General features: G+C 37.4%; 1 protein-coding gene across 1 annotated transcript in view; it reads left to right on the top strand.

The window, feature by feature from the left end:
• The window catches only part of TYR (tyrosinase), a 56,682-nt gene that overhangs the window by 6,774 nt on the left and 37,141 nt on the right, over positions 1-12,767 (top strand). The window contains exon 2 of the mRNA XM_083840357.1: positions 8,316-8,532. Within this exon, the coding sequence (XP_083696483.1) occupies positions 8,316-8,532 (217 nt within the window). The remainder of the gene's footprint in view (positions 1-8,315; positions 8,533-12,767) is intronic.

Here is a 12,767-nt window from a genome sequence, read left to right as displayed (position 1 = left end):
AGTGCTTATTTGCAGAACAGCATTTCTCTTTTTTTTTTTTTTTTTCTTTTCTTTTTAAGCCCTAAAGAAAAGAGAAAATACTTTATTCCATTGAGAAGTTGCCATGGCAACATGGATACCCATGAATACATGCTGAAATTCTTGCTTTCCCTTTACTTTTTCTTCGGCATGCTGCTATTACCACTTAGCTGAGTGAATTATCTGTCCACATTTTTCTCATGTTTATTATCTAAGTGAAACTTTTGATTCCTGACTCTGTTTTTACCAGCAAGACTATCAGGAATCTTTAGCGTTTTTGTTTGTTTGCTTTGTTCATGATTTAGGGTGGGTGGGAAGGATTTTTTTGTATGCTTTCGGTTGCTTGCTTGTGATGATTCAAGTGTTGCATTTAGATTTATTTAGGACTGCATGACACCTACTAATGCTTTACCAAGTTTTGCAATTCCATGCTGATTTAACAGAAAGTGAGGTAGCAAATACAGCTTTTCCATGACATTCTGAGAGTTTTTTGTTTTTGTACTCATTTGTATCCAAGCTGATGGATTTGCTAAAGAAACAGTTATTATGCCTCACTTAAATAGTAATAGATGAAATTCTGCTCTCCTCTGCACCAGAGATAATTTGGAGAAATTACTGAAGTCAATGGAGCATTTTCTGCAATTAAAAGCAGAATCTTTCTGTTGGAAGTTAGCATCAGAGCTTTGGGGTTCCCTCCATGTGCTAGAGAGACAACGAGGAAAGTGCTGCTTTAGGTTTACAGTTGTGGAAACATGGCCACACCACTGGGTTCATCCCCCTGAATTTTGTCTCTTCCAAAAGAAGAGTGCCTTGAGAGAAGTAATTACACAGTGTGGAGAGCTGTCTGCTCTCAGCTGCGCTGGTGTAAGCCTGGAGCCAATTCTTTGCTGCAAGCACCGAGAATTTCCCTTAGCACTTCATTCCGTATGGCCCTGCAGAAACACTTACACAAATACAAAACTACTACAGAAAGGGAACAAGTTACACAAATAACAAATGGATACAAGGCTCCTGAACTAATAATGGCAGTACTTTAGATCCATTACCCGGAAATATGACTTCATAAGAAATATGAATTTCAGCTATTCAGGTGCAGTTACTTAATTTCAAGCACAGTTTACCAAGGAACTGTACTTGTTAGTTGAATAGTCTGAGGGGAACATTTGAAGCTTTATTTTCTGTTCACCATTAAAAAGGGTTAACAAATTTCAAAAATATAAACACCAGAAGCCAACACATCTTGATTCTTAAACCAGCCAAGCCCTACATCCATCTGCTTGTGGACAGCTGAGTATCTCATAAATTATAACAGTTAATTTTTATTGCAACTTATAGGTTTTTGTGTCATCCATAAGCAGGTAAATAAATAAATAAAGCCCAAATGGAGCAAACAACTGTAAAAGAAGAATTTATCAGGACTGATCTCATGATATGCTATCCCCACCCTGAGGGAAGTGGAATCTGCACACAGCAGGGACAGCCAGTTGAGCATCCTCTGCCTTTTTATGTCATTATCATCCGAAAGTAATTCCTGCGCTTCCATGGGATCATGGATGGCTAAAAGCAGAGTTTGGCATGTGTCTGTCTCTTCTCTAAAATATAGCCATTGTTGATCAGGAATTGTGTAGCATTAAAAAATAAACATATTCCAAGGTATAGAAATAAATAGCTAAGGAATTTCAAAAAAACAGATTGTTTGCTTTTGTTTTGTTTTTAATAATGCACCAGAAAAAGAACCTTCCTGTAGAAAGGTAAGTCTTTGAGAATTTATGTTAGATGTGAAGACAACAACTCTAACAGAGCACAGCTTGAAGACAAGTAGAGATCAGGGAATCAGATTCTGTCAAGCCAGAAAGTGTTAATGAATATTTCAGCTGTAATTGATAGCAGAGTTTCCTACTCCACCCAAGCACAGTTCTGAGGTGTTGAACCAGATGTAAATTATCCACTAGTTTTGGGCTATCTCTGAGCAAAGAGATTAAACTCAGCCAGCCTTTCCTGAAGGCTGAGAAAACACCTTGAAGGGCCTGGGTTTGTTTCAGTGCTGTCACTTCATGTTTGTCTCATATCTTTGTAGCCTGAGTTTTGTAGCTCTTCCAGTTAATGCTTATGCTAGAAGGGTCACAAAGATAATTAAATTTCTTTAAAGTTTAACTTTGCGATTTATTTTTATTTTTTTAATTTTTTTGCCTGTTTTACCTTTCAATTCCTGGTAATATTCAGGAGTACATGAACAATCAGATATAATGATACACAGTCTATTACAAACCTTTTGGGCTACTATAGATACAACACCTTTTAAAGTTCTACCTATAAAAGTGATCTCCCAAAGTACAGTTGTACAGTTTGTTCTACTGTAGATCGTTTGGGGATTTCCTTGTATTTTTCTCATTTTGCGAGTACATTAGCTTCTGCATGCCACTTAATTAGGATTAGATCATGCCAGGCCCTAATGCAGCCAAAATAGATAGATAAATAAAAATAAAAAGTAAACCTCTTTACAATTGCCACGTTTTAAATCTGGCATGAGGGCTGCACTTTAACGCCATTCCCAAGCAAGAACATGTGAATAAATGGAGAAAGACAGAGCAGAGAAAGGCACTGAACCAGTACAAAATTTCTTTTAGACACATAATGGGACCCAGGGCTCCAATTTAGGCATCTAGACTTGTTGTAGGACAAGCAGACACAGGGGAATGCAGCAAGGAGGACTTGGAAATGCCCACATCCCACCCTTGGGAGTGGCAGGATGTGTCCCACAGACAAGCAAGTCAAGTGGTTGCTCTGGCTGCACTCTGAAGTATGTATGTTTAGGCTATATTAACCTGGAGCATAACACCATGAAAACATAAAAAATCACAGAATCACAGAATCGTCTAGATTGGAAGAGACCTCCAAGATCATCTAGTCCAACCTCTGACCTAACACTAACAAGTCCTCCACTAAACCATATCACTAAGCTCAACAACTAAACGTCTTTTAAAGACCTCCAGGGATGGTGACTCAACCACTTCCCTGGGCAGCCTATTCCAATGCCTAACAACCCTTTCGGTAAAGAAGTTTTTCCTAATATCCAACCTAAACTTCCCCTGGCGCAACTTTCGCCCATTCCCCCTCGTCCTGTCACCAGGCACGTAGGAGAACAGACCAACCCCCACCTCTCTATAGCCTCCTTTAAGGTACCTGTAGAGAGCGATAAGGTCGCCCCTGAGCCTCCTCTTCTCCAGGCTGAACGATCCCAGCTCCCTCAGCCGCTCCTCGTAAGACTTGTTCTCCAGACCCCTCACCAGCTTCATTGCCATTCTCTGGACTAGAGCTTCTGGAGAGGGGTGAATTTGGGCTTGGTGAACTTTTGGGTGGTCCTCTGTGGAGCCAGGAGTTGGTCTCGACGATCCTTGTGGGTCCATCCTGACTTGGGATATTCTGTGGTTCTTTGATTCTATGCTACACATATTGCAGGTCCCTATGAGCATAGATACAAAGCAAGCACAAAGTCTTTGTCACCAAAAATCCCAAAGCTTTGAATTTAAAAATAGCAGACATAGGACTGAACACTGCCAAAGAGTCCTGTAACACAATTCCTGTTATTTAGGCACAGGGACTGGTCTGTGTAAGCAGTAGCATACTAAAAGACAAAAGGGTTTCCCATTTGTGAAAAGGTGCGAGACAGCTGCAACAGTTACACACATTTACAGTCTGTTTTCTAAGAAATGATACAAAGAGCTGTGCTAAAGATCTCAGCTGCAGTGCACCAAGGGATTTTTTCTTGTTTTTTTTTTTTTTTCTTTTTGGGTGCTACAAGGCCCAGGAATGATGTTGCACATTCTGGACTGCCATCTACTGGCATTTACTCTGCTAACTACTTACATAAGCTGATCCTCAGAGCATCTTGCTAACTATTTCTCTAGAGAGTGTGGATTTATAATGCAGAAGAGCAGACATTCGTTCTGAGTATGAAGCTTTTTACAGAGTGAAGAGAGAAAGTTGCTCAGGACTGTTACAAAATGGAATAAGAAAAAAACCAACATGTGTTTAAGCAGTGTTTTGCTAGTAGAAACACCTACTGAATTGTGAAAAAAATCTCAAATAATTTTCTTCAGACAGGATCTTCTGTGAAGCTATTTTATTCGCAATTGCAATGGCAGGCGTCCTGTCAATCAGGAGCGCATTTTAGTAAACAAATCATAACCTTTATTCCCTATTACCCGATGCCTGATCACCTCCCCTGTTTCCTCATTGGCTGAGTGCTACAGGTTCACAAGCTACTTGACGCTCCTCTATACCATATATGTACATTTTTTCTTTTTTTCAACCCTTTAATTGCTCCTTTCTTATGTTTTGAGAACTTGTGATCTTTGTTTTACCATTCTCACACTGCCCATCCTGTTTTTCCCGAGCTCCTACTTTATTTTGGAACAGTGAGGCCTTCTACTGTCCACTTATCTACTTAGCATTTCTCCTTACTATGACTACACAACTACCTTGGAATACAGAAAAGTAATTCTCTACTGCAAAAGCACAGCTTAGTTTCTCACATGAAGCTTTTTACAGGGTGAAGAGAGATATTTGCTCAGGACCATTACAAAATGGAATAAAAAAAAACAATGACGTGTTTAAGCAGTGTTTTGCTAGTAGAAACACCTACTGAATGAAAAGAAGGCAATTATGTGACCTATTTCATGTAAATTTTATGCAGATTAAATCTAGAAAAGAAAAAAGAAAAAGAAAAAAAAAAAAAAGCTTGACTGGCCTTTGTGCTTTTACAACTTACACAACACATGACTGATGAAACAGCAAATAATAGTTTCAGGATATAACCATACTTTGTAATACCTCAGTTATACCTTTCTGGAAAAGCATCCTGGCTAACTTTATGGCCAGTCTTTAATTTGTAGTGCAGAATAAATGGCAGAAGGGCACAGATAAGCATTTTCGTTCCTTCCCCTTATGCTGTTATTTCATGATCATGAGTTAATGGATACCTTATAGCATCTGGCTTCTGTTTGGTTAGTCAGACAGTTAACAAGGGCTACACTGAGACATAAATTGAACAATAACAAAATAAATAGACATTTATAAGCCTCATAACATTAAGAGTTGCATTAAATCATGCCAAAATAGATAAACAAAACACTGGGGAAACGTTCCTTTGTTTAGTATATTTGAGCTCATGCCTGAAGATCTCCCATCTGAATATTTGAGTTTTGAAGGCAACATGCGATTCCTCTTTAGGACACAATAGGGATGTGTCTCCATGGTGGTGGGGAGAAGATGAAAAGACAGGAGATGACAGGGCAGAGAAGCCTAAAGAAGATCTACATAAGGACTGGAGAAAACAGAGCTAGACAGAAAGCTTACATGCATGTAGTTTCCAAGCCAAATGCAGACTGGGAAATGGGTTGAGATCCACCAGCCAAGGCTCACTTGTTTTCTTCACTAGTGCATTTCTAGGGACATAAGGCTGTCCATTCTTTACAAACAAACAAATTACTAGAGCATTTCCCACAGCCTGAAACCTGTTTTCCTTTTAACTGGGTTGAACTACAAGAAAGTAAATTTTTACAAAAAGAAAACAATCATAAAAACAATAGTACAGCTGTACTTTGTGTTTATAAATGTAGGTCTTTCCATGTTGCTACATCTCCCTTCCTGGTGAATCCTGAAAAGAAACATTTTAGAGCTGCCAGGAGGGATCAAGTTCTGCACACATGAAACTCTGTTGGATAACCACCTAAAGCCTCCAAGGGCATCTCACTAGTTTTAACAGACGGGGGCAAATCTCAGTTAAAAGAGAGTCTCAGTGGATAAATTTCTCTGATAAGCTTTCTTATCTCCTCAAAAAAAAAAAAAAAAAATCATGAGATTCATATTCATAGGAAACTTATCACTTAAGAACTCCAGCTCCTTAAGAAATCTAGGTTATATCACCAGCTCTGTCACACATTTTCCGTGAATTTGTGGTCAAATCACTTAGAAAAATGGTATTTCTCATCTCCTTCCAGTCATCCAAAAGTTCATTAGACAGCAAAGCAAGTTGCCTTTCTCTCTGTCTTTAGTGACTTCAGAGGCACATCCATGCCCCCAGGGTGTGATTCAGCCCATCCTAATGCAGAAGCAGAACATTAAGTTGAACGCTCTTAATTTTGCTTTCTTGCTAACTGCAGTACAGAGACAGTTTTCACATTGATTTTTTTTTACACATTTTCTTTCATTGACTTAATCAATGGAGAGAGTTTGGTACCCCTTAGAAGTAAGTACACCTCACCTACCAGACGTCAGGTTTCGGAGGGCTGAATCACACGCAGGAGATGCCTCTCTCTCTATTGATTGCAGAAGTTGCTCTAAAGCGCTGCTTCAATCCAGCAATTCGTACACAGCTAGTGCTGGCAAAGTGAATCTCCCACTCAATTCCTTCACTAACAGAGAATCTCATGTTCTTCTACCTCATTCACAGAAGAAATGATTGCTTTCAATAACATTCTTCATCGTTTCTGTCCATGAAACAGGAACACATCTCCAGGATGAAAGACTTCTGGAGGTTTCAGTGTTACGTGTTTTCTCTTAAGATATATCACTAGATATTAAGACCTGTTATTTTTCCATACAGTTTTCTTATTAACTGCATTGATTACCTGTTAACCACAGAATCCTATATTTTGAATAGATTTCTGCTTGTTTGGAGTATTGTTTGGTGTTTTGTTTTTTTGTTTTGTTTTCGGAAAAAAATAATGCAAAGCACTAGACAACACACCTTGTTCAGACTCTCAGCCTCATCTGAGGTACATATGAAACAACTCCTGGAAGTTTTGAGCCACTGTTATTCGTTTTCATTTTTGTAGACCCCATCAGCTGTGCCACAAGACGGGACCACCAAACCGTCTAGTCTGATCTTCTACTTGTTATTGTGTCATTACCTTTTCCACTATCCTCCATTCTGACTGCACGTCAGGCAGGTTTTCCTGAATGTAAAGAAGAAATGTGTGTTAGTACCTGTACTAAGTGCTTACGGGTTTATTTTAGGAGAACATGGGGAAAAATAAATAAATAAAATAATAAAATAAAATAAATAAAATAAAAAATTAAAATAAAATAAAATAAAATAAAATAAAATAAAATAAAATAAAATAAATAAAATAAAATAAAATAAAATAAAATAAATAAAATAAAAAATAAATAAAATAAAATAAATCCTGGCCAAGAAGTGGATGCAGTGAGAGCTAGTATATGAGAGTTCTTATGATGACCATGAGATCTTCATGGTCATCATAGGACCTACATCCTTAGGTAACTAATAAGTTGTTGTGGCTTTTAAAAGATTCTGAGTGACACACGAGTAACACTGATAGTCTGTGTGGTCACTTTTAACCCATAGCAAATGTGAAGGAGTTTGACTTACAATTATCTGAGCATCATTTAAAGTTACATTGAGCTACTAGTTACTTAACTACTGATTTGAGTATTCTCAAAGTGAACTGGCAGTTTCCACTTCCAGTCATCTGATGGTCATCTGATTAATAATGACTTGTTATGTCATGGTACTTTGTGAACCCAGAACATTTATACAAACAATGCTAGATTCTAACAGTATTTAATACTCGTATCCCTCTTTCTGCCTCAGGTCCTTTTCCAATACCCATGACTATGGTACCTCAAATTCCGATATATGTACATCTCCACAATATTCCTGTGAGGAACGCAGTATTTTTCTGTTCTGTACATAAAGTGTCATCAAAACATAGTGAAATTAAGTGATTTGCCCATTTATTCTGACAAAGCACAGACAGATATTTTCAGAACAGAAGATAACTTTTTTTCATATTCCAAATCAACAGTTCTCTCTTTCCCACATGGGGAGACAAATCTGCAATTATGGCTTTGTTCAGTAGTCTGCTGAAGCCAAAAACCTCCATTAGCAACTGCAGTAGCAGATTTAACTCCATTTGAGTCCCACTGCATTGGTTGGTAACACTGAATTTATCTTCAGTGAGCTTTCAAGTGCATAAATAAGAACCGATGCCTTAGTCCACATGGACAGCTTCAGACACCCACAAATGTATTATTTCAAAATGTGCACCATTATTAGAGGTGTCTTCTATGAAATATACAAGCTCATATTAAAATCATTCATTAAAATAATTAAAATTAATGTATATTATTGCAAGAAACATTATATTGTACATTTCCTTAACTCCTTTCTAAATAATAATAATAATAATAAACAAAGTACCTCTTTCCTGCTTGAGTTTTTTTTCTGTTTTTACAACTGCAACTCTGCTAACAGAAAGTGTTTTATACAGGTAATCTGTACTCAGTCTGAAGAGTACAACAGCCAACAGTCTTTATGCAATGCTACTAGTGAAGGACCGTTACTGAGAAATCCTGGGAACAATGACAAATCAAGGACTCCAAGGCTCCCATCTTCAGCTGAAGTTGAATTTTGTCTGTCACTGACTCAATATGAATCTGGATCCATGGATAAAATGGCCAATTACAGCTTCCGGAACACTTTGGAAGGTAACATATTTTATTCTGTTTTGCCATTTCTAACAGTAACTTGAATTTCTCTAGGATTAGAGCCTTTAAACTTTGGACAGTTTTAGCTGGTTCCATGAAGCAAAACTAAAGGAAAAGCTTCCTCCTGTAATAGCAACATAGAAAGAACCATGTTAAAGTTGATAAGAAAACAGAAACTGCAGGCTAGATCAGACTCTAAATCCATCTATGAGATATTGTCTCTGCAATAGTCAGTACCAGGCATAGAAATGTAATGCTGCATAAAAAAAGAGATCCTCTAATAACCTACTTACACTTGATCGTAACCACGTCCATTTGGGTTACAGGACTGTCTTGGGGTCAACATTATACCTAAAACATTACCTTTAGTATCTCTTCCTAAAGTGTTTAGCTTTTCGTCTTAGTTATCAAACTCTCCATCTTGTTATGAATGTTCCTAATTTGCTAAGAAACATGGATTCTTTTGTAAATGGAATAGTTATTCTTAATCATCTATCAACCCAATCTCATTTGGATATTGCTAAATTGCTAATAAACAAGGATAGCACATTATAGCTATCAATAAACATTGCTTCCCTGCTGCATTATATAACTACTGAATCAAATAGGACATATTTACACTGATATCCCAGAGATTTTTGCTTGCAGGGAAACATGCAAGTGTCAAAACAATACAATATAGGTGTTGGTGTGAGCATAAGAAAACAAAGCTTTTAATATGTTCAGTGTTGCTTTTAATGTAGTGTGGAATGTTATAAAGCTGTCTTGGGGGTGGGGGGGGGGTGGGGGGGGGGAAGGACAGTTAATGCAATTATTCCATAAAAACAGTCAAACATGTTGAATTTGTGTGCTGGAGTCAAAAGAGAATATAGACATTGACTCCAGCTCTAGATATAGTTTTGTTTTCTACCCTTGAAAACAGAAAACAAGTGAAGTATGGAAAAGAAAAAGGTGACATAACTGAGTAGAATTTTTATGCATTTTTCTCCATGAAGTATGTAAACAGATACAAAGAGTAGAATAGGAAGAGTAGAGAAAAAGGAATTGAAGTAAACAAGTCATGAAATAATGACATGCTGTCAGTATTGTAGACAAAAGCATAGCCATAGTCTATGGAAGTTAAGCAGAGCTATGGATGTGTTTACTGAGTGGGCATAATCAAAATGGACCCCTCACTTTCAAAGGCTATATTTCAGTATCATGACTGCTCATTAAATAAGGATAATTCAGTACTTGCTTAAAAAGAGGAAAACCTGTGTTTGGTCAAAGTTGAGCCTAAACTGGCAGCTAAACAAAGCCATAGATCAAGTACAGCCCTTTGAAGCAAAAATATACAAATAACATTTCCATATTAAATCAACAGTAGCTATTCGAAAAAAAAAAAAAAAAGTCAATAACATTTGACAGAATTGTGCAATGACCAGGAATGTACCTACAGCTTCCAGAGAGCCGGGAAGTAATTATTTTAGTTCTAAAATCAGAATTAGTGTTCTGTCTGAATAATTTATCAAACCCTTTCTCTATCATTGTCTCTGTCTTGTTAATTTCATGGCAGTCATGGTTGATCATGGCTTTATTGCTGTCATCTGTCAGTCATACCATGGCGAGGGTCATGCTTTAATCTGAATTGTGGCAATGTTACTGCATCTGAAAGGAGATCTTGTAGATAAAATTGTCTTCCAAGTAAGTTCCGTTCTGTGTAACAACCCTTCAGAAGCTGAAGAGTGTTCAACTTTCTCCTTAGTGAGATGGTGAAGCTCCATCTCACCGCCACAATCGTTCAGATGCACTAGGTAGGCACCATTAGGTTCTGGTGGATTTCATGTGATTTAGACAATTCTTCCAATAGACTGGAGACAAAACTACATGTTATTGAGGAAGGACACAAGTCAAATGTGATCCAGAAGCTTAAGTAGTTGCAGAAGCAGTGTATATTATCTTGGGCATAGTGTTGCACGGCTTCTGGATGCATCCATTTAGTCCAGAGCAGGAGCAGAGCAAATTCATTCCTGTCACATTGGTCCATACATATGTGCCTTCCCTAGCATGCACCACAACCCTTTCAGAGCATCTGTCTGATCCTTCACATGTGATTCAAGGAGGGAAGAAAAGAGATGGAACTCCTTTTCTCTGGCAGTGAAGGCCATTTGCAAGCCCTAGAATCCATGTGAAGGGAGGCTAGGAGGCTGCAGAGCTCAGTGAGGAATGACTGAGGCAATGAATGTCCCCTCCTTAGAAATTCTGTAGACACGAAACCAAAAACCAGAACAATCCAATACTACAGTGCTCTCTCTTCTAGAGGAAATCGTGTTAGGTGACCATGTTGGCTTGTCACTGCCAATGCACTTACTAGATGCCTTATTGTTGTTTAACTTTAATAGCCCAGCTTAAGGAGATCTACGGTGCTCAAGAGCTGTTGTGGAAGAAAATAAAGGTCAACAGAGTGCAGAAGCACTGCAGCAGCACATAACTACGTGAAAATAACTCCTCCTTTTTCCTTTTAGCCTTGTATCTTTTAAACTCAAGGACCTAGTCCTAAGATCTGATCACTTTGTTTCATGAAAGGCATTTTTTTTTTAACCCATTCTTCGAAAAATTGTTACTGAAAATCCAAAAGAATAAGACATTCCCTTCCAGTACAACTACCATTTCCCTCTTTGGTGCTTCCATGAGGAAAGCTGTTTCAGAGCATTGATTTTAGTTCACTGTAAGGTTTTGGTTTTGCTATCTTTTTTTTTCTTTTTTCTTTTTTTTTTTTTATTTTATATGAGACAATGATTCCTGTCAAAATCTTGAATCACTCCTTTTCTTCCATATATATATAAGTAATTTTGAATGACTCCCTTGTTATAAGTGCAATGTACAAAAGGTAAGACACTAAATGTGTATTAAATGGCCTCATGGTATGAAAGCTCTTCTTACCTCAACATTTCACAAGGTTTCTCAGCTGTAAAATGTCTTTATTTTCATTAACACAAATATGTCTCAATATATTGCCAGGGTTGGACCCTTCTGTTTGCTCTCGATTCATTAAGCATTTTCTTATGCTAATGAGATACATATTGACTTTAATAGTGAACAAATGCAGAAAAAAATAATGGCTATGGACAGAATTAGGGTGAGGACTATAACTGGTCCAAATTGACCCACTTTGACAGCACCTTCAGGTTTTTGTTTGTTTGTTTGTTTTCCCAGGTATATTCCTCATTTTTTTTTACAATCATTAAAATAGAAAAGTAGCAGTAATTACAAAACAGAATTTCAGAACACTGGGCAGATTTTGTCCATCAAATTAAGTTACTGCCTTCCTGTGTGCAGAAGAAGTTGTATAGGATGTATACTACAAGTCTTCTGAATATTTTAAGAGACTTTTCTATTCCAATATGCAGCTAACTCCTCTATGGTATCGCAGGCTGAAATTCCCCTGTACAACTAGAACTTTAAAGAACGTGCTTTTGATTTTCACTCTTGGTGTACAAGAGTACACAATAAGCACTCTTATAGCATAAGAGTGCTTAATAATGGCACTCTGTTTAAAGAGGTCATGTAAGTTTTTGAAAAAGATAGGAAATAAAGCATCTCAGAAAATATCAGCACAGAAGATTCCAGAGGACAGTAACCATGATGTTACATTTTTTTCCATAAGAATATTTCATTAGAGCTAGTGATTGCTGGAGTGAAACTTTGCCCACAACATTCCATGATAAGGGGCTTTTTTGGTGATGAGCCTGTCAAAGTGCAAGCCAGACCCATCTCAGTAGGTGTTTATCTGTGTTACTATAGAGATGGAGCTTATTCCATCAGACACAGTATCATTCTCAGATTTTTTTTTTCCTTTGAGGATATTTTATTTTTGACCTGATGTATTTCAACGCTTAAGTTTATACTGCAGGTCCATAAACATTTCAGTCTATTCATCTAAAGAGAGACTGAACTTCAATACCATGTCAAGAATATATGTTTAAGATTGAAAAGGATGGTGGGGAGTTCTTAAACTACTGCCAAAACCAAAAACAAACAGATAACAACAACAACAACAACAATAAAACACAAAACCCACCACCACCATCAAAAATAAGCACACATATTTTGTTTGCTCCTTTCTTATGAGTGGTCTGTTTAGTTTGTTGTTTGTTGTTGTTGTTGTGTACATTTGCCAAGTTTAAATTGCCATTTTTCTTGCATTGTGCCAGTGCCCACTTCTGTGATGACATTTCTGACAAACCTCCTAATAG

The sequence above is a fragment of the Anser anser genome, assembly GCF_964211835.1.
Source record: "Anser anser genome assembly, chromosome: 1".
Taxonomy (NCBI): domain Eukaryota; kingdom Metazoa; phylum Chordata; class Aves; order Anseriformes; family Anatidae; genus Anser; species Anser anser.
This window is presented reverse-complemented; position numbering and strand designations above follow the sequence as displayed.